The following is a 25,276-nucleotide window of genomic DNA, read 5'->3' as shown; positions in this document are numbered from 1 at the left end:
ACAGACGGACGGACATGGCTATATGGACTCACCTATTGATCCTAATCAAGAATATATATACACACTTTATGGGGTCGGAATCGTCTCCTTCACTGCGATATAAAATTCTGACCAAATTTATAATACGGGTGTTAAAATGGTTTTGGTTCGTAAAAGAATGACCCATATACTTCCTGTCATTCTCACCTAATTTGAGCGGAGTTCAGGTAGGTTAGCATTTATGTTAGCATCAGCCTAATTCTGACAGCACCTTAAACACTTCTTAAAATGGGTATTCTGGTCTAAATATTTAAAACACATCGATTTTTTTGCATATTTTGAATGGGTAGACTTTAACAGATTTTTAAAAATTCGAATTATTTTAGAAGATACAATCGATTTTGTGGCCTGGCATTTTTTTCAAATCGAAGCCGTTTTGTTAATTTTAATTTTTTTTAACTGGTCAACCCGATAATGGCTTGCTTTCTGATCTCTACAAGGGCTGAAATCATGTCAACCAGGAGCAGCGATTTTTTGAGGACCCCACTCCATAGGCCTGTATCTCGGAGAATATTGGGTTTTTTTTTAAATGTCAATAAAAACCATATAAAAAAGTTTATGTAAAAAATGTTTTTCATTTATTTTTTATCTTACTTGAAAAAATGTTTCAAATTCAGGCTTCTATACCAGAATACCCCATTAATAAATAGCAACAAATATCCCGATCCATTTCCATTCCATTTCCATGATAATTGTGTAAAAGTCCCATAGAAACATATATTTTATTAGCTACAGGTTCCGCGGAACAACAAAGAACAAAATTGTCGATTGACGAAATAACTTATAACTTAGCTGTTTATCAATTTTTGTACCCCTGGGTATTATAATTTCCTTTAAAAGCTTGCACCGCAGTGAAAGAGACATTTCCGGCCCTATAAAGTATTTTAATTGTTGATCAGCATCACTAGGAGAGTCGATCTAGCCACATCAAACAATTAAGCATATAAATCGAAATTAAAATGTACAAGGGTATATAAACTTCGGCTTGTCGAAGTTTGCTTTCTTTCTTGTTTTCTATATTTTCCAGAGATTGGTTACAATTAAAAATACACTACTTTCTCAAAAAAGTGGCTGCAGCCTTTAGAGTCCATAAAATGCAAGGATCCAAGCTAACAGACTTGGCTATTTACCCCTCCTTTTAATTTTATTTAATTATCGATTAATACTGGCTCATAGGCTTAGCAAGTAATTGGTATTGAACTAAAAATAAGTATACATAAAGTTAAACGATTAAAATAACAAGCAATTAGCCATGGAAAAGAATGGAAAATCCTTTTGGCTCAGCAAGTCGTTCAAATACCATACTGTTTGCAACTAACTCCAACCCCAGGAAATCACTTAGCCACCGTTCCCCAAAGCAGAAACCATTTGAAGTCAATGGCGCAAAAACCAATCGCGAATGCCAAGTCAAAGCTGGAAAAGGCGATTGGGGGATAGTCAAGTGTGAAGCATGCCGCATTAGGGCTTGCAATGTGGTGCCAGGCACCACTTGAAATTAAATGGCGGGGCACTTCAAACGCCAAAGACAACAGCGATTACCAAATCGATGGCGGTTCGAGTTGGGCTAGAAAACAAAAAATACAAAAAGGAAGGGGAAAAACCGAAGAGCCCGCCCCCAAAGCAGAGCAGGTAAACCAAAGGCCAGCAAACACGCGCCCCGCACACGCACCACCCCCTGCCGCCTGCCCCCCGCCACTCACCACTCTCCACCCACCACCCACTCGACCATCGTTCGCTGGCCGCATTGATTTGAACGAATCAAAGCGGTATGCGCACTAAAAATACCAACAACAAGCTACCAAAAATCCAGATTAACCATGGCCAGCTGGAAGGGGGCGTGGCCAAGAGCGGGACGGCCTGAGCGGCAAATGGTGGTGGCTGTTCCGATTCCACTCGGTCGCCGCCGTTCCAATTGGAGCAGCCGTCGTCCCGCTCGCACTCGCAGTGGTTGCGGCCGCGGTGGTGAGAGCGTTTCCGCCGAGTCTTCCACTCAGTGCCGCTCCGCTCGTCAGTCGCCTTCAGACGCTCGCTGACAGCGGTAAAATCGGAGCACTCCGAACGGGAAAACAGTTGGGGAAAAGCAACGAGAGCCGTTCTCTCGCTGACGTCGCTGCCTGCGTCGACGTCGCTGCCAAATCTAGGCGAAAATCGCAACACTTGGCGCGGCACATAGCCGCACTCCGGATCCGGCTAAAAGTCAAGTGCAGGAGGCAGAGCACGGCAGCTGCGACAACTGCGGCAACTGCGGCAGCAGAGTTTTCCAAGCTCGGCGGCAGAGATTCACTCTCGGCCGGGCGCCGGCGTCAGCGTTCCACGGGATCCGTGATTAGGTTTTACGGTTTCAGTCCGCTCGATGACGCCGAAGCCAGCAGTTATGCGCCCAGCAGCAGCAGCAGCAGCCAACGCAGCAGCAGCACTAAAGCCCTAAATCTGTGACACTTCCTTCCGGTACCCACGTTGCGTATACGCCACCGTAACCGCATTCGCATGCCGTCGCGCAAAAACCAAACAGTTTCAGTGCCAAATCCAAATCCAAGCCCAAAGAACCAGAAACAGCTACGCAAAGCTTAAGTTTACCAAAGCATAAAACATAAAACAAAACCTAAAACTAAACCAAATCAGTGCTTAATCCGAAATGGACGTGGCCAAAATACAATCCACTTCCGGCCAGCATCTGCTGCATCCGGCCGCACCGCCCGCCCACCAGCACCACCTGCCCCTCGACTATAGCTTGGGCAACTTCAAGCCAGCCATTGCGTCGGACTTTCCCGGGTCCTTCCTCACCAGCCAACAGTCATCGTCGGCCTCGAATCCCGCCTCCTCTTCCGCCTCCGCCTCCGCTTCGCTGCAGGTGAGGGATCTCAGCGCCCTGACGGCCATGGCCACGATACCCTCGATACCCTCCACGTCGCCGCACGAGTTCGCGCCAATGTCCGCCTTCAAAGCAGTGCTGCCCAAGAAGCGAAACTCCGACGGTAAGCCGAAAACACTCAATAGTTTCCATATGTCTGTCATGCATTGCGTGTTTTAGCCCCACTAAAAAATCATACAAATAAATGTTATTTTATGTTACACAGTGTACATAAGTAGGTTTTTATCACTTGGAAATCAATATTTAAAGTGATATAGAGCAGCAGTCGGCACGTAGTATGACAAGCTCGCTCTTTTTTGTGTAAATAATTTGCACGGCGATACTTGTTAGTGTGTGTGTGTCGACTGAGGTTTTACTCTGCTCGTGTCGTGCTTTGCCTGTGCTCTGCCGGCAATACACTATTCTAAGCTTATAGGATAGGGCCGTGCCGATCCCTGATATAGAGCTTTAAACAAGCTATCATGAAGACAAATGATATTTTACGATATTGCGTGCATTACTTCTATTTTTCAATAAGATTACCTATTCCGTATTTTATTCCCATTAAAAAATTCTATAAAGTAACTTTTGTGACGATATGTACAATTGGTTAATAAAGTTCAAATCAACATTTAAATTGAAATTATGTATATAATATGTATAAAAAAACATTTTTATGGGAGACAAAAAACAAAAATAGCGTTATTAAACAAACGATTTGACTATAATCGCGTTTTACCATCAGCGTTTGCAAAAGAATTAAATTTTTTTTGTAATCTTCATAGTAGTTTGTTTTGTACTTTATTTTTTAAAAAAATAATATCATTACTTACATTTATTAATGGCAAAAGAGATAATTGTTTATTGCTTAAAAATATACATGCAGCTTTTTAAAATGTATAACCAAATTAAATTATGTTAAAAATGTTATATTTTCTGCCAATATTTCATATTACATTAACTTACAAGAATAAAACACATTATAAATACATTTAAAATAACGAAATCGGGGCATTTTTGAACAATTAACAAGTAATTTTAAGAAATTAAATAGTTTTAATGAATACTATATTTTTACAACAAACTAGTACTTTTTATTTTGCCAGCGCGGATTTGTCAATCGGGATTTTGGACTTGTAGTTTTATTATCAAAAAAATTAATTATTAACCACATAAATAATGAAGAAGTTTCATTTTAAAATATATATTCACAGAAATCCAGTTTTGCCTGACAAAATTTTTCATTGAGGTATTTTTAAAGCAAACTAATATGTTATACAAGCCAAAAATGTTTGAATTGAGCTATTAAAGTAACATGAAAAATTTCCAAAAAGTCCCCTACAATCTTTGCAAAACTGCTAACAAATTTAAAAACAACTCTTTTTAGTTGTATATAATTGATCAATTGTCATAACTAAGAAGCTCACTTCTTCAATCAATTCCTCTAAAGCAACGTTCGTAAAATTAAATTTTTATGCAGCCTGCGAACAGATTGGCATAAACCCTTGCTCCCCACCACATTTCATATTCCCCAAGTTAATTAAAAAAAAGAAAACATAAAGAGAATGAAATCAACAACACAGAAGCCGTGGAACACGAATCCGCGCCGAGCAGCGACAAATCCCCCAAAGACAGGTCAGGAGGCAATGTAGGAATTTTTAAAAAATGTATTTGAATAATGTGTGATTTTAAAATATCGCACTGGCCATGTCCAAGCAGAGCCCATAGGATGCACGGTGTCAGTTTAATTGAAAAAAACCCGAGTTCGGTTCGGGGAAAGCGTGGAAACGTGGAAAACAAAAATTGTTCAGGGGCAGCAGGAGCAGATATTCATTATTCCGTTTGTGTGTGTGTGTGCGGCGCTTAATGGGCAAATCTTCTGTGCGGACATGGGGCGGAAAAATGGATATCGGGGATTGAAAAATCCATAGCTGGACCACAGATACACAGATACACAGATACGGATACGGGTGCGAACGGCAAACAAGCGGACAAACTTGTAGATATGTACACAGTCCACTTCAGTCCAGTCCAGATACACAAATACAAACACAAGCGCATGTGGATGTGGATGGCCGTGGGTCTGTGTATCTTGTATCTGTGTGCAGACGCCGTTGTCATCGCCATCGCTGTTGAATTCCAAATATGAGCGTTGAATGAATGAATGAGTGTTTGCACGAGAGTTTTCGGCTTTAGTGTTGCCGGTAATCAACCTCAAAACATAGCTTAATGGGGACTTTCAATAATCATTTTTTCAGGAATCAACTAGAACAGTTTCTTAGCTTACGTTTTTAACACCTTAAACAGGTTTTCTATGCCTGATAAAATAAATGTTTAACATAAATCCAATTGTTTACTTTATATTTTATTTTTAAAATCATATAGCTACAAATATTTTTTAAAATATTATATTTTTTTGAAATACCGTAAATAAAAAAGTGGAAAAGCACAATCTCGGGAAAAGATCATCCAAAACTGTTAGTGTTTCAATTCAAAAATACTCTGTGCTTGAAGAAAAAGGCTAAGTTGACAACACAGCCCGACACAAGTGTGAGTGTATCTCTCTCTCAGTCTCCCATCCGTCCACGTTTTCCAACTCGCTCGCACACATTGAGAATGGCAGCGACAAGCGGATTTCATTTACCGGCATTACATGTATCCAACGGATATGTTTTTAGCTCTCCACCGCTTCCAACACAGACATGGATATGCGGAAAAAGCACACACACACGCAGATACATTCGCACACTGAATTTTCAATTCCGTTTGCCGCGACAAGCGCACTCCCCCATTTCCCTGCCCCTTTCCCTCCTCCAGAGAAAATGAATTTCGCTTTGTTTGTTGGAATATTTGCTCGGTTTTTGGTGGGACAATATATTGGTTGATGTGGCCGAAGCTCGCAGCGCCCCGTGGTGACTGATTGGCCCCTCCTGCTGAGGGGACAGGCACTTTGTTGAAGTCTGTAGGGCATAATAGTTCAATTCTTAAAGCTTAAAAGATTTTAAAGGATCTTTACTTTTTTTGTTTGCGTTATCATATAGTGTAATAGATTTCCACGTACAAAATTGGAGTTTAAAAGTGATCACTTTAGTCACAGCTTTGCCCCGAAAGATCAGGCTGTAGCATCGTCACATTTACCATTATGTCGCATACCCACCCATGAATGGATGATCTTAATTTTTTGTCATACGCCACCGCCGTATGACTCAATTAATGATGCCCACAGCCGTTTGTCGATCTAATTTGTGGTCAGCGAAAAAAACGAAGAACTTTGACACCGCCATTTGTGAGTCACGAATTAAGTTAAATTGTAAATATTTCTCGGCCCAGACTAGCCGACTAATGGTCTGAAAGGGTGCATGGGTTAAATGGCAGCCAGCACTCAAATTACTTGCGCAGAGACCTCGGAGCAGCATTGATTCATTTTTAGCCACTGAAAGACGTGCGCCCCCGCAGAGACATACTTTTCCAGTGATATCAGCCCAAAAATCAGAGCGGTTGCCAGCGTTCGACATATAAATTACAATTTCTGATTTATGTGCAAGGCCTATCGGGTTGTATACGATTCTCCGAGAACGTCGATATAAATTTATTAACAAATTTGTTAAGTCGTTTTCAATCACACCTAACAATTGAACAATTAAAAAAGCAATCGACATATCACATCGAATAAATAACAAGCTGACAATCGCTGGGCGGTTGAGTCAAGAGTTTGGCTTATCTCAAAGATTTATAGGACGTTTTGGATTAGTCAACCCAGAACTGATTGTTTTAGGAACGTTGAAAGTTAAGGTACTGAAACACTTCTCAGGGATAATAAAGCAAGTAACACAAATCTAGGGCAACTAATCTAAGGCAAAAACGAACTAACAGATTTCTGACACTGCTATATCCATTTGGTCTCTCTTATTGTTGTTATTTCACTGCATTCGACGCCATACCGCCTTCACGCTGGCAAAGTACATTATTGATTAATAACAAATTGTCGCAACGAAAATCAGAGCAATATTTATGAAATATTTACGACTCACGTCGTAATCATTGGCAACTCATCGCCTGTCATATATTTTTCAACTTCTCACAAGTAGACGAAAATTGGGCATTGTAAATCTATAAAGATATTTAAGTCAGCCGAGCAGCCAGTCAGCCAGTCAGCCAAATAAAAGGAAAGCCACATCCACACCCTGTGTATCTGTGTATCTGCGAGATACAAAACAGACAGCCCGAGGGTGAGAGATAGTTAACTACGCACACACACCGCACACGCGTTATGATTTACGATCCGAGGTAAATACATAACGACATCTAAACATGTCAATATCCTCCGTGGCCAGGGCCAGTTGTAAAATCGAAAGAGTAAAAGTATCATAAAGTAAGCGAGCGACCGATAAGTAAACAAAGGCCAACCAGCCACAGACCACAGTCATAGTTCGTGCAACATTAAGAAAGTACTCACAACAGGGCAGTTCCTCCGTTCCCTTTTTTTTTCCATAATTTGTTCCCATTTTGCTGTTTTTTATGCCCTCGATTGCAGTCCAGTTCGGTTTATCGTCGCCCGAATGTACCGAATGTTTGACAAAGAAAAATCCATTGGCAGTGCAAAGGAGTCACGTCCGTTGCTTGAATATTGAAATTAGAAATGCCCCGATCGATTCCCGCCGCTGATAGTATGAAGAGCTGCGATTTTCGATACCGAATTTGTACTGCCATAAAAGCTACCAGAGTAGATATCAGCTTATAACAATAATAAACCGCTCGCCGTCTGCATATCTGATATCAGCTAAATTTGTCCCACGGACAATGGGAGTCATTTGAGACTTTGAACCTAAAGTCAAAACGAACCGATTCAGTAAATTTGACGCACAAGCTTTTTGAAAGTACAAGTTTCAGAAACGAACACTGAATGAAAACCATGCTTTAATAGAACTTATAATACCACAATAGTTTCGAAATTAAATAACATCGCAGAAAAAACAATTGAATCTCGTGGGCATACAAATTTATCGACAGAATATTGGCATTACACTGTTTTGTATTGAACTTAACTTTTTACTTTGTATTGTACTCTTATTTTATACTCTCGACATTATATGTTTTATATAAGCTGTGTTTTTTTGTACGTTTTAGCATGCCTCCATTAAAACAATGTTATTATTTATGTGCATTGATTTATGGGTTCCTAAGTAGTTTGATCATCTTTTACTTAGTGTCGACGAGGAAAAGAGAAAAAAGTCGGCTGGCTGGGACCACCACTTAAGTGAAATATATCAGCGAAAGGAAAAAGGTACAAAATTGAAGTCTAAAGTTTAGATAGCCTTCTGATTTATTGCCCAGCGATAAGCAGCTGGGAAAAGGGTGCAATATACGTAGAAGGGGTGGGCGATCGGCTGGGGCACAGTCATTGCAGTGCCGTTGGAATTCTGCGGGGCGAGAGTGTACGGTGATTGATTTGCAGTGTAAAAATAAATAATGTAATTGCAATTGGCGACATTCGCGAGACGCTTCAAAGACCCGCTGCCGACGGCTCGAGACCAACTGCTTATTGCTGATTGCTGTTAGCCGATGGCTATACCTCCGTTGTAGGGCCAACTGTCGAGTGTTTGGATACGCAATCCCCATCTAATGCCACTCAACGAGTGGAGCTTATGCGGGCTAAAGAGCTCTGCTCTCTCTCCAACTGATATGCTATCGATGGGGTAGGAAATCCAAATCCAAATCCGAATCCGAATCCGAATCCAAGTCCCAATCGGAATCCCAATCGAAATCCAAACCCAAGTTGAAATCGAAATCTCAACGAATCCGTAAATCATGCACACACATTCGCAGGCGTGCCAACAGACCAAATCATGGCCTAATCTATCTAACCGTTCACAGTTTATGGCCCTCTTCTGGCCATATCGCCCGGCTCTTTATTATTTATACTGTGCTGTTTTTATTTTTTGCCATTTCCACTTTCATATTTGCCGAAAGCGGAATTTGTTTTTATAATATTACGACCACTCGGCCCCCGACTACTGTTGCCCAGTACCCAGTACGCCGATTTAATCGAGTCGATACCTGCAAAATACTTTGCACCCTCTGACGATTTACTGATTTTGTGCCACAAGAAGAGTTATAAACTACGGAGAAAATGTGAATAAGCCGAGAAGCAAATGAGCAAGGCCCATGAGTTGGCGACGGCATGTGTAGGCATACACTTGAAGCAAAAGAGTGTTTCCCACATTAAAATCTTAAAAACTTTTCAAATGTAATTTTTTTATATTGCGCCTTAATAAGAATTAAGAAAAATATTTTTACAACCAACAATAAATAATAATTCAATGCTTAGATTGCTTTTAAAATGTTTCGTTTTGGCGGAAAACCATGGATATTAATAACCAACAATATTTGAAAACCAATCTTTACATATTTTGAGTAAAAAAGCCAGTCAATAACTTATATAACCTATTTCTCTAATTTTATTGATAACTGATAGACTTGTCTTTCACATTTAGCTGTTGATTCAAGCTGTATAATAGCCTATACTTCTATGGGAGATGATTACGAATAATTCTCCCATGAAATATCTCTTAAATCTTAAACAGATAAAACTTAGAAAATTGAATAGCATATTAGGTCGGTTTTTTCTCCAAATAAACTTCAGATGAACTGCTACCCAACTTTTATTGCCAAATGCAAGCAGAAATATGTGAAGAATGTTTACAAAACAATTTTTCTAATAGAACTCCGCCAAAATTCACACACTCGCGAGTAATTATTAATGAAATTCCAAAAATTAACACCTCCCATTGGAGAACCAGCTGCCCCGGCCAACCGTCAACCCAAACCAAATTGTAATGGCTGCAAATCGCCCCAAAACAATGATAATCCTGACAAAAGCCCGACAATCGTTGTGCGTGGGCGGAGGGACACAAAACAGGGCGCAGGATAACAATGATTTCAATTACCATGCAGTGTCGAATAATTATTTTACCTTCTTCTTTTTATGTGAACAAGTGCGTGGAGTGCGTGAATATTGCTCCCGGGCGGATAAAAACAGATGAACGTCGAACCCAGAGGGCTGGATTTTCCGTGTGGGTGGGGGTGTTTGGGGTGGACGAGGTCTATGTCTAATGTGCACAAATTTATGACTTTACTGCCGACCGTCGAGGGGTCGTTGATGCTACTTTGCCAGCCTCCAGCCTTCAGCCTTCAGCCTTCAGCCTACAGCAGCCGAAGGACTCGCCCCTGGAGCGACATCGGGCACATGCTTAAGCTCATTATTATCGTTTAAACAAGTCGCTCTACGTGCGCCACCAAGAGCCACTTGTCCTGCTCCTGCTCCTGTTCCTGCTCCTGGTCCTTGGTCCCTGGTCCTTGGGGTTGCTTTGGCCGCTAGTTCGAAGCGAACGTTAAACGTTTCCAATTTTATTTCTTATATATTGCGTGGGCCCGAGCTTCCTTTTCCTCCATTATCCTGGTGGTTGTGCGAATGTCCCGTCCTCCATTCGATTCGAATTTGTTTCTGGCTGGTGGAAATGCTCTCGGGACGATTGCGTACATAATTAGAAGGGAAGGGTTGGGTTTGCAATAATGTCAATGATTAAAATTTAGATTTCCTAAGGAAGGGTACGGCGAAGTTCGCCTGGCATAAGGCGACTTTTATGAGGATACGCTTATACTCAAGGTTCTCTGCCAGTAAAAACATAAATAGGTTAAAATTAACAAAAAGAAAAAACACAATTTTAAAATTACTTGTTTGAAAATTTGTTCTATTTGCTTAGTAATTTTATATTTAGTTTGGATTATTTCGGTTTTTGCCATGGTACAATATTAATTACCATTTAAGCAATTAATAGAATTTAAGTAATTAATGTAAAGTTAGGGAATTATCATCGATATTTCAATTAAACAAGAAAGGACGCAAACTTTGGCAAGTCGAAGTTTATCTTCCCTTGCAGCTATTTGCAAAAATTAAGAATCTAAATTTCGAGTCCTTACTCATTGAAACTATGATCATTTTCACATCAATTATTCGATCAATCCTACTGCAGATATATGATATCGTTATCCGATTTTAATAAATTAAGCGTTATTCTGATTTGTCCAAAAGAAATACAAAAATATTTTAAGATTTTTCTAATGGGAGCCATATGATATAGTTATAAATTTTTAATTTTTTTCGATTTTTCCTGTGGTAGCAATATGATATAGTCATCCGATCCGGTTCGTTCCGTTATATACTACCTGCAATAGGAAGAACACTTTTGGGAAAGTTTCACGCAGATAGGACAGGCTAGATCGACACTCCTAGTGATGCTGATCAAGAATACATATCCTTTATAGGGTCGGAAAAGCTTCCTTCACTGCGTTGCAAACATCTGACTGAAATTATAACACCCTCTGAGAGGGTACAACAATTTTACAGTATGAAAATAAAACATTTTAATTCAAGTACAAGATCAAATGATCTGGGCTATGGCCAATTTCCATATTCAAAAGCACTTAAGGAGCAAAAACCGAAATCCAAAGCCCTATGTTCGAACAAAAATAACAGCAGCAACGATTGCAACAACAGCAGAAGGGCAATAAAAACACTTGACACGCTGGCAGGAAGGAGCTGGCGGGCAGCCACCCCCCATTTGTATCTGTGTATCTGATGGATACGCTTTCCCTGCCAGTGCTCAGTGCGTGGGCTTTGTTTATGTTTGCTTGGCTTTGCGTTTTGCCGCCTCACCGACTGCGGACTATGGCCCGGAATCAGGGTCCCGCCCCTGTCTTCTCGCCTGCATCTCCACCTCCCCGCCGCCTTGGCAGTTACTTTTATCTGCGTGGCGAATTAGAATGTTGTCAAATTGTTATTCTTTTGTTGCGATGCGGATTCATTCATTCATTCGATTCGCCTCAGGCCGTCGCGGTTTTCACTTGCCGTCGTACCCCTTTCCTTTCCTTTCCTTTCCTTTCCTTTCCTTTCCCTGCAACCCCTGTGCTCTGCGCCTGCGTCGATTTGCACACGCGGAATGTCGCCGGAGTTCCCCGATTCCGATTCCGATTCCGATTTCGATTCCGAGTCCCATTTCTCCGGCCCGCTGTGTGTTTTCTGTTTTGTCATGCTCCATTTAGCCGAGTGTGGACCGAACAGATGTTCTATTTAAACGCACATTATTATTATTTCATTTCGACAGGCGATAGACTCCGAGGATGTGTATTTTGCGTGGTGCACCACGCGAATGTTTCGAATTCCATTTTCCGTTGATGCAGCTGCAACAGAGTTGAAGGGATTCTGAATAATGGGCTAAATGGGTATTAAATTTATCTATTTAAAACTGGTTTATTGGACTTCTTTAATATCGTTAAGCTATGAGATTTTTATGAAAAAAAAACCTCTTCGTACATATATATTTATAAACCATGTCATCATTATATTACAGCCGTTAAATTAAATTATTAATTTATTTAATTAATTTCTAACATATTTTTTAGGTAAAAAGTATCTTTTGAAAGATGGGTAATAAAAGTTTGATAATAGTGGTATGAAAGAAGAAGTTCAGGAATAAGTTTTCTATGTTTTTGATTATTTTAGAGATAAGCGGCCAACCAAACAGTAAAACAGTAAAATCGGAAACATCTCACTTCGAGATTGAAAATCTTGTCGGGTGGCTGCTCCTGTCCAGGGGCGTGCCAGCGTCAACCCTGAGCGCCGGCGCCGTATCCGCACACGATTAGTATCTGTGTCCGTGGCCATCATCGCTGGCCAAAGATTTCGGGGTGACGATGGCGGATGATGACGCGTTGATGTCAAATGCGGAACGCGGCTCATGAGAGGGGAAGGATTCGTTGATTAGGGTGAATTAATGGTCATGTAAGGTGGATTAGGCGATTGAATACGAAAATAATTACATTTGAAATTCGATATGCTGCCAACTGGCACACATACGAGGTCATCCTGTGTGTGAGGCTGTACAGGTGGATACCCATTCCCTTTTTGTGAGTGATTGATGATGTGGCAAACGCTTTGCTCAGATTTTACTAAACGATCTTACAAATAGGGGGAAGGTTTTGCACCAAAAAGTTTAAAATCTTTACAAATTAACGTTTGGCAATAAGGTGACTTTACTTGAATACTTTCTTTAAATATAATTTTAATTAAAGTCATTTACAACTGCATCCTTTAAACAGATTTATCCATTTATGTTTTTGCTTGCCTTCAAATAAAAGTAATTTTAATTTTGTACTTTTGTGTTGCAGATGCCTCGCTAGCGTTTAGCATAAGCAGACTGGTAAAGACTGAGCAACTGACGGCGATGGCGGCGGCGGCCGTTGCCCTGAAGCCGCCGACTCCCTTGGAGGACAACAACAACTCACTCTCGATGCTGAGCAAAAACCAGCAGATGCATCAGCAGCACCTCCCACAACAGCAGCAGCAGCAGCAGCAGCAGCATCCGCTGCAGCGCTCCAAGCCGGCCTTCATCAGCGCCAGCGAGAAGCTGCGCCGCCAGTCGCGATCCCGCTCCAGGTCGAGATCCCGCAGTCCCTGCTCCTCGCAAATCGACATGGAGGATGCGGAGTCGCACCACTCGCACCGCTCCCTGCACTCCCGGTCGCGGTCCCGCTCGCGATCCCAGTCCCGATCCCGCTCGCACTCGAGCAGCTCGTCCGTGGAACTGGAGGTGGACTCGCCACCCGGCAGTCCGCGTATCAGCTCGCCTAGTGGCGCCTCCGCCTCCGCCTCCGAACTGCTGATCACCGCCAATGGCGGTGGACGCAGCATAGGGTCCAAGAAGTCGGACCTCTTTTCCGTTTCCGCCCTGCTCCGCCGGGACGAGCCCCCCCAGAGACGCACCCCCCGCAGCCCGCCCCTCGGACACCTGACCCCCAGTGCCCTGGCCATGCCCTTCAATCCGCTGGAGGCGATGCGCCAGGGCTATCCGCCCAACTACGAAGCGGCCATGTTCCAGCGGCCGCTCTTCTCCCCCGCCCTGCCCTTCTTCGCCGCCGTCGCCTTCCACCAGGGTCAGCAGCAGCAGCAGCAGCAACAGCAACAGCAGCAATCCGGCCTGGGAGCAAGGTAAGTGGCGTGGATTCTCCAGACCAGGGAGCTCAAAACTAAAATGACCCCAAGAATAATGGATACTGACATATTGACACCCAAAATGCATATGGATAGTTTCGAAAATATCAATCGCTCACTACAATAGTTGTAAATAGGGTCACATTGGCACCTAAAAGGGGAACATTGTAACGAATTTTTTTGGTTTTATTTTGAATTAGCGATTTTTTTTTTTTAAGTTTAATTTGGATAAGCGATGAAAAAAGCAATGTTATTGTTGTTGGCTTGCATCGGCGTGGAAGAGCAGACCATCAAACTTAAATGTATAGATAGGCTTTGGAATAATACTTCATCAGAAGTAGTTTCACAACACCTAGATTAGTTGCTTTTTTCTAAAAGAAATGTAATGTTTACGAGTGTCTCATTGAGTTGATTAAAAACCATTTATCTACTATTAAATATAAATACTGTTTCCTTTTGAAAAAGAATAGGCATTGCTAATATAAATTTGTTAAAGGTAAATAATATATCATAGTTTATTTTAGGAACCAATAAATGAAAAAGTCCGAAGTCATTAGAAAAAGTGATAATTAAGAACTTTTTCAAAAAGTTTTATAAAAGAACAATCAATTAGTCGGTAGCTCATAATAAAGTAAAACATAAAAACCAACTAAAGTATTTTTTGGGTGCTTGAAGTTTGCACTTCTTCTTTACCGTATTAGATCTAATTAAGAACCAGAGACTTGCAGCTTGGGACCCATTTTAATTAACTCGCCTCAATTAAATGTGTTTCCGCAGCTACCATCCGGACTCGCAGGAAAATCTCTTCCGACTGCGGAATCTGATGGTGCCACTCCAATCCGCCGGCCAGACCAACTCCTCAGCGGCCGTCGGCGTGGGCGTGGGCGTTGGCGTGGGCGTGCCACCCAGCGGCGGCCACCTGGGACTGCCCCACTCGCCGCATCTGCACCACTTCCACCACATGGCCGCCAAGTGGCCGGGCCTGCACCAATTCAGCGACCTGTACTCGTGCATGAAGTGCGAGAAGATGTTCTCCACGCCCCACGGCCTCGAGGTCCACTCCCGCCGGACGCACCACGGCAAGAAGCCCTACGCCTGCGAGCTGTGCAACAAGACCTTCGGCCACGAGGTCAGCCTCAGCCAGCACAGGTATGTGTAGAATGCCACCGCGGGGGATGTGGGGATCTGTGTTGGCCAATACATGCCTCCACTTAAAGCTTTCGGGTGAACTATGGTAACAGGGGAAGCCTAAAATAATCATTTTGCCTAAATACGGCGGTATAGATATAATTATTTTACTAACTTTGTAAAATATGTTTTACACATTGCTAAAAAAACCATATATAGGATTAAAGATATCTTAACACTCTAAGGGATTGTTCAGTTTTTCGATTTTTACCTCGCCTGTGGCGCTATAATTCCCAACTGGTTCTATCTACGTATAGTGGTTGCGCCTTTGATTTCATCTCTAGTGATCCAGATCGGTAGGACATGGCCTTTACTAAGCCGACACTTGTACAACGAATTATAAAGGTCGCAAAAATAAGCCAATCTGTTAAAGTATTGGGCTTATACGCTTTAGCTATATTTATTTCCCCGAGTGTAATGAGTGGTCGTACGGGCTCGGACAAGAGCGGACACTTTGCATTACTTAATTTAGCCGAAATGGCTGGATTTCAGCCTGACCAAATGTTTGCCTTTGTGGCTGTAGTTAAAACACGTCCACTTCCGCCTTTGGGGACTTACCGGACCTTAATTACGGCGAACGCCCTTTGCTGGGACCCCACTAATCCTCTCCCCCACCCCCTCTTCATTCCAGGGCGGTGCACAACGTGGAGAAGGTGTTCGAGTGCAAGCAGTGCGGCAAGCGCTTCAAGCGCTCCAGCACCCTGTCCACCCACCTGCTCATCCACAGCGACACGCGGCCTTATCCCTGCAACTACTGCGGCAAGCGGTTCCACCAGAAGAGCGACATGAAGAAGCACACCTACATCCACACAGGTAAGCAGTAGTTCGACTGTGCATATTTTTTAAGTGTGTAGGGGGTCAAAAGCAGTCAGAAAAAAGTTTGCAACCAAAATTAAATAAAAACAAAAACTAAAATATTATTTGTGTATCCTGAAGATAAAACAAAAGCTAAAGGCTATCATGAATCACAGACTTTCTGGGGTGGCCATGCCAAATACTAACCCAAAACAAGCAGAACTTTAAAGAATTTCGCCATAACACAAACGCAGTTTATGGGATCATGGGTGTGGGATGAGGCGTGTGGCGTGGGAAGGGGGCTCGGAGGGCAGGAAGCGTCGCCATTAAAGCACTGAACAAACCACCCCGAAAGCCGCAGTCGCCAGTTGCAATTACAGTTGCCATCAGCAGAACCAGATATAGCCAAACCAAATCTCGGGGGGCGGCGAAAAGTGGGGTTCGAAAAAAATGGAGCAGACGACAGCTGAAAGAGCACCCAGCTTGCTCTCTGAAAATCGCAAGGGAGAAAGACCAAAGAGAGAGAGAGAGAGAGAGAGAGCGGATAGTGATAAGAATCTAAAGGAATCTATATACTGGAAGGCCTGCAGGCAGCTCACAGATACTACTCCCAAGCACACGCACACACTCTTACAGGAGGTGTGCGAGAGAGTGAGAGCAGCCACGAGAGATAGAGAGAGAGAGGCGGGCTGAGAAATCACAGCCGACCAATGAAAAATTTAGTCAAGAGATTTTGATTTTCTGTTTTATACGCGCGCACTCACACGAATAACAAATACGAGGCGCACACATCGACACCGTGCAGTGGTATAGGTGCACTGCACACACACCCCCGGAAAGCCGAAAACGAAACGGAACTGAAACGCCATTGCGAAACAGGGCGAAAAGAACTGCGAAAGGGGAGAAGGCCGTTGGGTGGGGCTGACCCATTAGCATCGATTTTAAGTTCTTGATGGCTACGTGAAAATTTCGAATCTCAAATACGATTTATTCTAGTTTAAAACGTCACACACAGTGAATCAAACCGTGCTTTCCTTGGCAGTACAGTAAAGGCTCGGAAGAGTGAACTTCGTATGTATTCCTTAATGTAAACATTTAAACTGCCTACAAGCTAGGAAACCTTTAGCAATGATAACTACAACAATGAAAATTAATTGTTACCTTTAACGAGCAAACAAACCTAGTAAAACTTAGCAGCATTAGTTTTCAAACCACCAAAGATCAATTTTGTTTCCGTTGGCTTCAAACCGCCTTAACTTAATTTATCGTTTAAAAAGAACTCGTATTGTTAGAGTAAAATTGTAATAAACTAAGTTAAGTAATCCTTGAAATAAATTTTCAAGGAACAATCTTTAATGAGATGTTAATTTAATTTGTTTAGTCGAATGAAATCTGCTTAATTAACTGATTTTGTAAGTATCGCCTTTGTATCATTATCTTTTAATACCATAGCTTTAAACATATACATGCTTATATAAAGCTTGGAGTTGCTAGATAATCGAGTGAAAGATAAAAACTAGACTGAACCAGCCAAGTTAAAATCTGAACTCTGAAAGCCCCTGATTTTAAATTTCGTTTCCTTATTTATTGCCACATTGCTGAATCAAATTTCATTACTTTGTACACACATTGGATCATTAACCTTAAAAAGCGAAATTCCTGTTCGGCTGGAAATCAGTTTACAAATGGCAAGGATAATAACCTCTAATAAGCAGACTTTCCTCGCTGATGCGTCTGGTGAAATCAGTGAAAGAGAAATCAGCACCCCAGCAAACACACACAGACACAGTGAGAGAGAACGAGAAATATTCCAGACATTTTTATCTTTTGCCGTCTTCGATTTAGGACGTGTGCCCCCTCCGAGGTCCCGAAAAACATCTCCTACTCCCTCAGCCAAAGGCACATGTGGCTATGTAGCCCCAACATTTCAAGATTTCCCATCCAAGTGTTTCCGTTTTTATACCCTTGCAGAGGGTATTATAATTTCAGTCAGAAGTTTGCAACGCAGTGAAGGAGACGTTTCCGACCCTATAAAGTATATATATTCTTGATCAGCATCACTAGGAGAGTCGATCTAGCCATGTCCGTCTGTCCGTCTGTCCGTCTGTCCGTCTGTCCGTCTGTCCGTCTGTCCGTCCGTTTATATGCAAACTAGTCTCTCAGTTTTAAAGCTATCTGCATGAAACTTTCCCAAAAGTTGTCTTTCTATTGCAGGTAGTATATAAGTCGGAACGAGCCGGATCGGACGACTATAGCATATAGCTCCCATAGGAACAATCGGAAAAATAAATGAAAAAAAATTATAACTTTGCTGTTTTTTAATTTTTTGTTTAGTTCTTCGACATATAGTAATGGTAAAATATTTCCGATTTACGGTTTAAATTTCATCAAAATCGGACGACTATAGCATATAGCTCCCATAGGAACAATCGGAAAAATAAATGAAAAAAAATTATAACTTTGCTGTTTTTTAATTTTTTGTTTAGTTCTTCGAGATATAGTAATGGTTTAATATTTCAGAATTACGGTTTCAATTTCATCAAAATCGGACGACTATAGCATATAGCTCCCATAGGAACAATCGGAAAAATAAATGAAAAAAATTATAACTTTTCTGTTTTTTAATTTTTTGTTTAGTTCTTCGACATATAGCAATGTTTAATTATTTCAGAATTATGGTATAAATTTTATCAAAATCGGACGTCTATAGCATATAGCTCCCATAGAAATAATAAAAATATATAAAATAACTATCTAATAATTGAGCTGCAAATAATCATAGTTTCAATGTTTTTTTTTAGCACATACTCAAGTAAATCATAATTTAAATGTTTTCAAAAGTATTTAATTAATGCAATAGCTGCAAGGGTATATGAACTTCGGCTTGCCGAAGTTTGCTTTCCTTCTTGTTTTTTTTGCGTTCTGCTCGGTTCGCTTTGCTTTCCTTACGACCTATCCTTAATTTTCTTCCTTTTGCCGAGACGTGTTCCGTCCCAGACAGCAGATTTTTCCTCCTTTCATCTGATGTGATTTTCCGGAACAATTTCTTCGGTTTTTTCCATTCGGTATATTTCTGCATTTCCGTATTTACTTTTTGGCGAAATGTTTTATATGCTAAGTCCGTGCTTGTTTTTTCTTTTTTTTTGTGTTTCCTTTTTATTTCTTTGCCTCAGATTTTCGTTTTCGTCAATTTATGCGCTATAAAAAGACGGGAGAAAAAAACATTTTAGGATTTTTTATTTATTCATCACTTTTGTTTTCCATTCCAATGTGAAATCTTTGTTTGTGTCTGAGGTGCAAAAGGTGTTTTGGGTAAAACAAAATCAATAATTTAAGCTAAAGGAAAGCTTTTAAAGTTCCTTTGGTTCTCTCAGACTTAAATACCTAAAATTTAAAAAAAACTATAAAACTAAGTTATTTTATTTTGGTAAAGATCTATTTCGCTAAAAACAAGTTAAGTTAATCTTTTACAATTTCGTCAAAGAAATATATAAAACAGTTTACTTCTCTCACAGTGCTTAAAAGTATTTTCATATAAATATGCCCTTTATTCAGCAAAGAACCCTTTTCCTCCTTCTTTCGATCATCTGCAAGTTTTCATCAAATCATTTCCCAAATCAAACTCAAGCAATTCCCCCTCCGTATTGCCGTCGCTCCACAGGGCGTATGCGTGATTTGATTCCCAGCGCTTAGCGCAAATTGCCCAGCCACCAAATATGTTGCGGACGTGCTAAATTAGGAAGTGAGTTCAGAGTACGACTCTGGGAGAAAACTAAAGCTTAAAATATTAGAAGACTAAAAGAAAGCCATTCAGAAGGCAGCCAAGATTTAAAAGTATTTCCACAATGTGCTGCAATAAAAATCTTTCGAAAAAAAGCACGCAAAGAAACCTGGCCATGGTACATAACTATCGTATACAAGGCTGTAGCTACCCCACTCTTCATTCCGAATTGCCGTCGGCCGACGGGATTTTTTGTATTTCCTTATTTTTACTTTTTTTGGTCTTGTTAGTGCCGTTGGGTCGTTTTGGCCGTGATAAATAATAAAAGCTGCTCTATAATCTCTGCGACTACGTGACGTTATTTGTGCCGATAGTGCACGAACGTGCCCCGAGCCGTCGACTCAGTGCGAGGAACCAAGGAACCCTCCAGATTCTGCATCCAGGCATGCTCGGTGAGGCCATCTGAGAGCCTGCTCTGGCCTGACTGCTCAATTTTACTGTTGCTCGACCTTCCACTTTACCAGCCACCCAGCCACCCAGCCACCCTGCCACCCAGCCACCCAACCACCCAGTCCTCCAGCTCAAGGAAAAGGAATCCTCGTGCCCCGGGAACCGAAAGTTGAATCAGAGCACATCCCTACGGTCGAATGTTTCACAATCACGTCGCTGCAATTCCATTATATATAACGAAGCTGTCTTCCGTTTCGTTTCGCTGGCAGCCCTCTCTTTCGCCCACCGCCTGGCCGTCTCTTTCACTCCTTTTCTATGTACCCGAGTCTCTGTTTACTTTATATACACTTTCCCAACTGTCGGTAGGGAAAGCTATAGAGTCAGGTCCTCTCAAGTTAGCATGTTGTCGTCGTTATTTTGTTGCCGTCGCCCCATGTATATGTGTGTGTGCGAGTGTGGGGTGCAAGTGTGCGTGTGTAGAACATAAAATGTAGCCCAACAAGTCTATGGCACTATCTCCAAACAACAGAGGGCTACAGATAAGGGCAGCTATACGTATGAGTTTGCTGCCAGCATGGACACCAGAAAAATGTACGGGAATAAACATAATCATAAGCCAAACAACGAGAACTATAAATTTAAATAATTTTAAAGTTTTTACCATCGGCAATGCACTTACAAATTCGTTTATTTAATAAAACAAAAGAAACTGTACAAGAGTAAAATTCATTTTTATTTTCACATTCACACAAACAAAAGACCAAGATTATCACAGACATCTGTAGCTAGAGATTAAGTACCGTCTGCTCAAAGCTTTCGAAATTAAAATCGTATTTTCTGCATTTCCATCGACATTTTCTGAGATTTCATTATATCATGCGAAATTTTCATGACGTTTCTGGCTCCAGAAAAATCGTTACGAACGCAGCGTTTCTCTCAAATCACTAATGAAAAATTCAACAGCATGAAAATGAGCAATAAATGGGGTATAAAGCACAGAACTGGGGGAAGCCCTGAAACAAGAGCAAAAACCCCACAAAATGGCTTTAAAATGTTATCAGCGCAGAGGAAAATTTCGGCTTTAAGTGCGAGCACAACCGCAAAACACCACACTGATGAACCGAAAAGTTTAAATTTAAAAAACTCCACGACTCCCTCTGATGGTGAGTGTGGGCGAGCAAGGGCGGTGAATGAGCTCCTGCCTGCGGTCTGCGGAGATGACTTACATGGAGTCTTGGGGTCGAAATTGGACGGTTGGGGAATGCTTCTGTCTGGCGACGACACGCTTTTTTTGGGGGTTGACGCTCGAGATGCGATGTGTGTGCACCAAGGGGAGGAATATTTTGGCTCATGAAAGCGGGAAAGTTGCTAAAATGGCGCACACTGGTTGGAAATCCTGATGGACAGCAGTAAATTCAAGCTCAGCTCTGGAAAACCCTAAGGGCTCAAGAAAAGTGGATAAGAAGCTAATGCATTATTCGGAGAATACGAAAATGATGTGTTGTTTTTTAAATAAACCAAAAAGAAAAAGTTAGAAGCAATGAAAATAAATTATTTTCAGAGCAACCCAAATAACCGGTTGGAATCTTTTAATTAATACCAGGAAACTCTAAGCTTTTATAGACTTATGAATATGATCTACTAAATCCAGTTCCTTCATTAATAATTAAAATTAATTCTATTTACAAAAAAAATAATTTTAAATAAACAGTTATTTTTGTAGGTACCTTCAAGTTTACATAAGTAGACTACAAAATGATTAAAACTTCAGAAAAATATTAAAATCTTAAATATTTTAATATTTTAAATATTTTAATATTTTAACCCAAAACTATATGTTTGTGTTGTTTTACATTGTATTTAAAATTAGCTTTGTTATACATATGGAGTAATCTTTGTGAAAAATAATCGTGGGTTATAAAATGGCCAAAAACTCAGATTTTATGGCAATTTTAAACTACTTGTAAACGGTTATACTCTGCAAATCTTTCATATCGATTGTATGCGAAATGTATCCTTACTATTGAATAGAATATATGAATTTTGTAGTCTCTCAAAATTACTTTTAACCGATTAAACGAGTTTTAGGTGTCAAAACAGGTTTAAAATATTTTAAAAAGGAACTTTATTTCGTTACTAAATTTATTTTGTTACTAAAATGTTTTGTTTCACTTATTAAAAGAGGCTAACTCTTGATTAAACTGAAACTGAAACTTCGAACGCTCATTTTTGATCTTTGTAAATAGATATCAAACTTGCTTGTAGGCACCTAAAATGTGACATATTGACTCCTGGTTGACGGAACCCAACTAACACCTTCTACCCATCTATCGTTGCAGGTGAGAAGCCGCACAAGTGCCAGGTGTGCGGCAAGGCCTTCAGCCAGAGCTCCAACCTGATCACGCACTCCCGCAAGCACACCGGCTACAAGCCCTTCTCCTGCAAGCTGTGCCACAAGGCCTTCCAGCGGAAGGTGGACCTGCGGCGGCACAAGGAGACGCAGCACACGGACCTGCGCGTCCACCTGGGCAAGGTGGACTTCATGTCGGCGGCGGCGGCAGCGGTGGCCTCTGCGGAGCTGGGTGCGGCAGTGCCGACCGGAGGAGTGGGAGGGCCTGCGGGGAGCCAGGGGGCCAGTGCGGTCAACCAGGCCCCGAACGGGGGTCCTCCGATGGGCACACTCAACTGCCAGAAGGTGTCCCTGCTGGCATAACACCGGGGCCAGACCGAAATCCAAACCCAAATCAACCGCAACCATTGTGCAATAGACGGAAGTGAACAGCTTCGCCAGGCATTTGCCCTGGCATGAAACCAAACTCCAAAGAGAAAAGATTAAAACAATTTAAATAATTTTAAGCCAGCCAGATAAAGAAATGTTTCCAATGTTGCCAAAAAATAAAATAGCAAAGAAAAGCTAAAATCAATTAAAGCAAGCACTATAGTCAGTCTCAAGTCCTCATTAAAATGTAATCGTGTTGCCATCTTAAGAACATACCAAAGCTATTCCAGAACAAAAAGGAGTTTCCACGTTGCCCCTTTGTAATGTCAGTTTGAATTGCTGTGGCTCGCAAGCCAGTAAAAATCAAAATCAAGTTAAGAAATTCCATCAATATGAACTGTGCGTGTCGTACTCCGTAAAATGTAACAAATTAAATCCAAATGCAAGGAATCCAAAATATAAAACAAAAAAAGCGTGAAAACATAATAAAGATGTTCCAAGTTTTCGCTTCTAGATAGTTGTGAAATTTTAACTAAATCGCTGTATTATGCAAACTATTTTGATATTATATCATTCCAATGAATTTAGTCTAATTAATGAATTTTTTAACTTATTTATACATATTATGTGTATGTATGTAAAAACCGCTAAACAAATATATGAATTTTCATTTTAATGTTTAACAAAATAATGTATGTAATATTAAAATAACAATTACGAAGACAAAAACTAATCTACACTCTAAGTATTTTTATGTTTCCAAAATAAATTGAATTTATTAAGCAAATATGAAAGACCGGTAATTTCTTAGGGGTAGAATAAAAGGTGTATCTCACAAAAAGGAAAATACTTTCTCTGGTTTCTAAGGACTCAATATAATTTGAAAGCCAATAAGGTGCCAATAAGAAGTTGGACCACCCCTTTTTTGGCATTCACAAGACAAATATAAAAGGAAATTGCATAAGGGACATTCTGTGTTGACTGACATACAGAAATATTAAAAAATCATACTTTCGTCCATGAGAATTATAAAAAGGAATATTCAAAGGCATATGATTAAATCATGAGTGGGTGAAGCCCACTTGAATTTGTTTCCTATTCCCCAACGTGTCCAGCCGCAAATATCAAATATCACGTACGAGACAAGGGTAAGCCATCAAGCCACCTTGCTATCATTTTCCAACCAGCTCCAATGCCATTTACCATCTTCATCTTTGAGCTGTGTCTCTGCCAAATTTGACAATAAAAAATACATAAATTTCCGACGGTGAATTGGCGAACACATCCCCATATCTCCGCCTCCTAGAAATGGACTATTCCCAAGTCTGCAATTTGCACAGCGTCAAATTGTCTACTTTGCAAATGGAGTTGAACTGCAGCCAAACCAATTTCATCAATACGAAATATTTCTGTCTACCTCATATAAAAAAGTATGTTATTTTTCGATGCTCCGGTCTTTTCGCATATGACAATTTCTATTGGGATAAATAAAAAGGTCGGGTACGTGAACATCACGCTGCTTGTGGTTGCGGGGAAATTTAAAATGAAATGGTTCAGAATATGTGAATAATAAAAATATTGAAGCATCAAGGATAAAATAGAGCCTATTTCGTGATATTTTCTTTTATGCAAATTACTCAAAATGTTTATTTTTAAATACATTTACTTAAGTACAGATGTTTCGAGTTATAGAATATAGGAATGTGTGCTTAAACACTCCATCGCCAATAAAAAAAGCTCGAACTATATACACTTTTAGTTTTGTTAAGTTTAGTTCGAGAGATGGAAATAATATAATATATAAATACATACTACAGGGTGCCCAGGAAAAAGTTTCTTTTTTAAATAGCTATAAACAAAAGAAATTGTGGTTATTTTTAAAATATTTTTTTTTGTTTTTTGTGGAAGACCAATTCATTCATATGGGTAGCCTTGCAGTAGGTCAGCCGACTGACCAACATATTCGATCCTCAATGGCCTCAATGGCGAGGTCAATCTCGTACTTTATGTCCTCAATCGTCTCTGGATGGTTGACTTGGATGCATTGGCTTTCCAAGACGACTTGCGGATTTTCATAGCCCCAAATGCCACCTTAAACCCAAAAATGCTCATCTTTCAAGCCAAGTAAGCCGCAGTGTAATTATTTAACTTTAAAGCGAAACTTTTTCGTGGGCCACCCTATATAAAATTATATAATAGGCATGGGTGATGATCCTGATCAAGAATTTATATATAGGGTCGGTATTTTTTCCTGGTGTAACATAATTTTCAACGAATCAGGCGTGTAGAAATTCCCACGAATGGTCACATTCATTTGTAAACATATTTGATGTTGTAACTTTGCACATTTGCAACATTATTGAGCCACAAATAAAAATGAAAATACAATTGACTGGGAGAATTTTCCAAACTGAGAAGTCATATGTTAATTTATGCATTGATCGATAACATCCTGCGATTTAA

At 40.6% G+C, this 25,276-nt stretch overlaps 1 protein-coding gene across 1 annotated transcript; it reads left to right on the top strand.

The window, feature by feature from the left end:
* Positions 1-2,061: 2,061 nt before the first annotated feature.
* On the top strand, positions 2,062-23,594 carry LOC128253397 (zinc finger protein sens). The gene is made up of 5 exons (XM_052981756.1): positions 2,062-3,014; positions 13,118-13,937; positions 14,718-15,089; positions 15,760-15,941; positions 22,434-23,594. Exons 1-5 carry the CDS (start codon positions 2,675-2,677, stop codon positions 22,805-22,807), a joined length of 2,088 nt encoding a protein of 695 aa, XP_052837716.1. The 5' UTR covers positions 2,062-2,674; the 3' UTR covers positions 22,808-23,594.
* The last annotated feature ends 1,682 nt before the right edge of the window (positions 23,595-25,276 follow it).

This window comes from Drosophila gunungcola (assembly GCF_025200985.1).
Source record: "Drosophila gunungcola strain Sukarami chromosome 2L unlocalized genomic scaffold, Dgunungcola_SK_2 000008F, whole genome shotgun sequence".
NCBI classification, from domain to species: Eukaryota; Metazoa; Arthropoda; class Insecta; order Diptera; family Drosophilidae; genus Drosophila; species Drosophila gunungcola.
This window is presented reverse-complemented; position numbering and strand designations above follow the sequence as displayed.